This window comes from Orycteropus afer, unplaced genomic scaffold (genome assembly GCF_000298275.1).
Source record: "Orycteropus afer afer isolate SDZICR_OR568_19922 unplaced genomic scaffold, OryAfe1.0 scaffold00182, whole genome shotgun sequence".
In the NCBI taxonomy this organism is placed as follows: Eukaryota; Metazoa; Chordata; class Mammalia; order Tubulidentata; family Orycteropodidae; genus Orycteropus; species Orycteropus afer.
This window is the reverse complement of record NW_006921769.1, coordinates 4,320,758-4,324,360: the sequence shown is the minus strand read 5'-3', so window position 1 is coordinate 4,324,360 and position 3,603 is coordinate 4,320,758. Positions and strand designations below refer to the sequence as shown.

The window sequence follows — 3,603 nt, the reverse complement described above, 5'->3', positions numbered from 1 at the left end:
AAAAAAAAAAAAAAAATTAAATAATTAGAGATTAAATTAACCCAAAAAAGATAGGCATTAGTCAGCTGGCAACTCCTGTAACTTCTAGAGTTATACCACTCATTAATAGGTTTCTTTTGAAAGAAGAAAGAGTCACAAATATACCTGACTTTAAATAACTGACATTTTTGCTTATGTAACTAACATCAATTAAGCACTTATTATTGCAAAGCACAGTAGTAACTATTACTCCTTTAAGCATCCTGTGTAATTAACTATATCATCCTCACAGTAACCCTATGAGATAGTTAACAGTACTAGCTACAGGAAAGATAGGAGAAAACTGAAGCAAAGGAAGAATAATGTGCTCACTCACACAGCTCTAACTGTCAGAGCTGAAGTTTTAAATTCATAACCTGCAATCTCAACCATTATGTTCTTTTTCATTCTGAGATGAGTATTAAGACTATCCAAATACACCCTATATAATTATTGTGGCAACTTCAAATAATAAAAAGGAGAACACATCTAAATCACAATCAGAGAGAACGTTTCTAAACAACACAAGCAAAGGAAGCCAAGGCTTACCTCCTCCAGAAACAAATTAGTCTTGCACAGACTAAAACTATTCCCACCAGGCTAGTGCTATATGCAACTAGCACAAAGGGAAATCGAGCAGAAAAGAAAAATGACTCAGCACAGCCCAAATCAGCTCAAAAATGAACTACTTTAATTACACACATACAAGCTGCCCTCCACATCATCAGCATTCACCTCCATTTACAAAATGATGGCCACAGACGCAGTCAGTGAAGCAGGTTATTAAAACCTCCAGGGAATCTGGTATTTTACTCCGATGAAAATAATAAAAGAAGGCATTTTAATAGCCCAAACAAAGAACTTACTGGTTCTCCTTTGTACCATTCAGGATTAAATTTCTCTTTACTTTTAAGTGAAAAGGAAGCATTCATCTTAGGATCGTACATTTTATTGTCAATGATGCCATGTGATTCTGGATAAAGTCCCTGAAAAAATAGAAAATGCAACTTTTATGCAAATTGTTAGTATTTTTTTTTAAATGTTAAGTCAAGTCACAGAATAAAATGGTCAAAAAGAAGTTGATAACTGCAGCTATGTTGTTTGTTGTTGTTGTGTGCCGTCAAGTCAGCCCCTACTCATTGCGACCCCTCCTTGGGTTTCCAAGGCAGTATCACTACGGAAGTAGATTGCCCAACCTTCCTTTCAAGAAGTGGCTGGTGGGTTTGAACCGCCAGCCTTCTGGTTAGCAGTCAAGTGCCTTAGGCACTATGCTACCAGAGCTCCCAACTGTAGCTATAAGGAATTATAATGAAGTTTAAGGAGGGAAGAACAGAGAGTACTGTCGAAATACAAGCATTCAAAAGACTATGTAGTATTTGTGTTTCAAATTATGTAATGGGAGAAGAACTGAAAACGGCATGGATGACCAAAACTCAAACTCACTGCTGTCGAGTCAGATCGGACTCATAGCGATCCCTTCTTGGGTTTCTGAGGCGGTATTACTACAGAAGTAGATTGCCCAATCTTCCTTCTATGGAGTGGCTGGTGTATTTGAACCACCAGCCTTCTGGTTAGCAGTCAAATGCCTTAACTAGGCAGCCTCCCAAATTTTGAAAAAATAAAAAATTACTCTGTTGTCCTTTTGCATGGTGGATAAAGCATTTCTGCAGAACGAACTTTTTGGGTGGTTCTGAGAATAGCTTATGTCAATACACGTTAAAGTACTAATTGCCTGGCTTCAACTCTAAGGTTTAATGAAGTCGGCTTTTTTCCTGGATTCAATTAAATCTGGAAACTGTGACTGAAACAAAAACAGGGCTGTAATCCTGTGTGCCGTCAGGCAAAGTGGCTTGCTTCAGAAGACTTAAAAAGTGATTAGAGAGCACATATGTGTAGGGCACTTTCTTGGCTCAAATAAAGAAGCTGTAAAACAAGTGAGGAAAAACAGGATGTGAGAATCAGAGAATCTTAAAAGCAAGAGGCCATTTTGGGGGTTAGTTATCTCTTCTCAAAAATGAGAACACTGAAACACAGAAGGTAAAGTGACTTTCCAAGGTTATGACTACTTAGTGGGAAAGCAAAGACCAGAACCAACATGTCCTCATGTAACCATACATGGGAAAGGAAGGTACTTTTTTCTGATCTGAAATCTAATTATCCCCTTAAAAATTTTCAATTCACTACTTCTGTGAATATTTTGTAGTAGCTACCATCAAGTCTATTCCAACTCATGGCAGCACCATGTGTGCAAAGCACAACTGCTCCATTGGGTTTTCCAGGTAGCCTTTTGGATGCAGATCACCAGGCCTCTCTTCTGAGGGGCCTCTGAGTATCTCAACTGCCAATCTTTCAGCTCGCAGTCAAGGGCTTAACCAGTTGCACCACCTAGGGACTCTTCTACAAATACAGAAAAGGTGAAACACATAGCTTACTGTGACAATGCTGTAGTGATTGGGAAAAGTTTTTGTAGGATATACTGGCCTCATGCTTTTCGTGTATGTTCCACAGTTTTCTAGGAGGAAAAAAAAAATAAAGATTGTTATTAAATACATTTGAGAATCTGTTAAGTTGTAACTTTAGAACCAGGGCCGTCTAAATCCTATACAACCATATATTAGCTCAAGAGGGATTTATAACCATATAAAAATTCAAGGTAAAATATAATGCAACCTTGTGGATTCAAAGTCAATATTAAAGAGTTCATTATCCGTCAGAATAATATTTAACAAAATAATTAAGCCAATTAACTTATCACCTTATAATTAACAATAACATTAAGTTCAAGATGGACAAGTTGCAAAAACAATGCTTACTAGGCACCTTCTGATACTTTCTGGTGGTCACATACCTAAATTATAAGAGTTAATTTTAAAAAGAAAGAAAGAAAAACTGTACTCGTAGCTAAATCTACAAAATTAACCCAAGGGTGAAACAGTAGCTGGGGTGATACAGTGTTCCAGCCCATAGATTCAGAATCAACTACACCTGAACAAACTTATCACTGTTTCAAAGAAAAAGGCACCTTTGGCTTCATTTATATATATATGGATTGGATGAAGTATCATTAACAACTTGTAATATGCGGATGACACAACTTTGCTGACTGACAGTGAAGAAGACTTGAAGCACTTACTGCTGAAGGTCAAAGACTACTACAGACTTCAGCATAGTTTACACCTGAACATAAAGAAAACAAAAATATCACAAATGGACTAATAAGTAACATCATGACAAACAGAGGAAAGATGGAAGTTGTCAAGGATTTCATTTAACTTGGATTCATAATCAACGCCCATGAAAGCAGCAGTCAAGAAATCAAATGAGTATTGCATTGGGCAAATCTGCTGCAGAAGACCTCTTTAAAGTTTTAAAAAGCAAAGACATAACTTTGAGGACTAATGTGTGCCTGACACAAGCCATGTTCATTTTCAATCACCTCATATGAATGCAAACCTGGACAATGAATAAGGAAGACTGAAAGAAAAAATGAAATCTTTGAATTATGGTGTTAGAGAAGAGTATCGAATATATTATAGTCTGCCAGAAGGGCGAACAAACATGTCTTGGAAGAAGTACTGCCAGAAT

General features: G+C 37.0%; 1 protein-coding gene across 1 annotated transcript in view; it reads right to left on the bottom strand.

Annotated features, from left to right (window-relative positions):
• ENPP1 (ectonucleotide pyrophosphatase/phosphodiesterase 1) overlaps positions 1 to 3,603 on the bottom strand; it is a 93,607-nt gene that overhangs the window by 42,483 nt on the left and 47,521 nt on the right. The window contains 2 exon segments of the mRNA XM_007947369.1: positions 885 to 1,004; positions 2,451 to 2,617. Coding sequence (XP_007945560.1) covers positions 885 to 1,004; positions 2,451 to 2,617 — 287 coding nt within the window.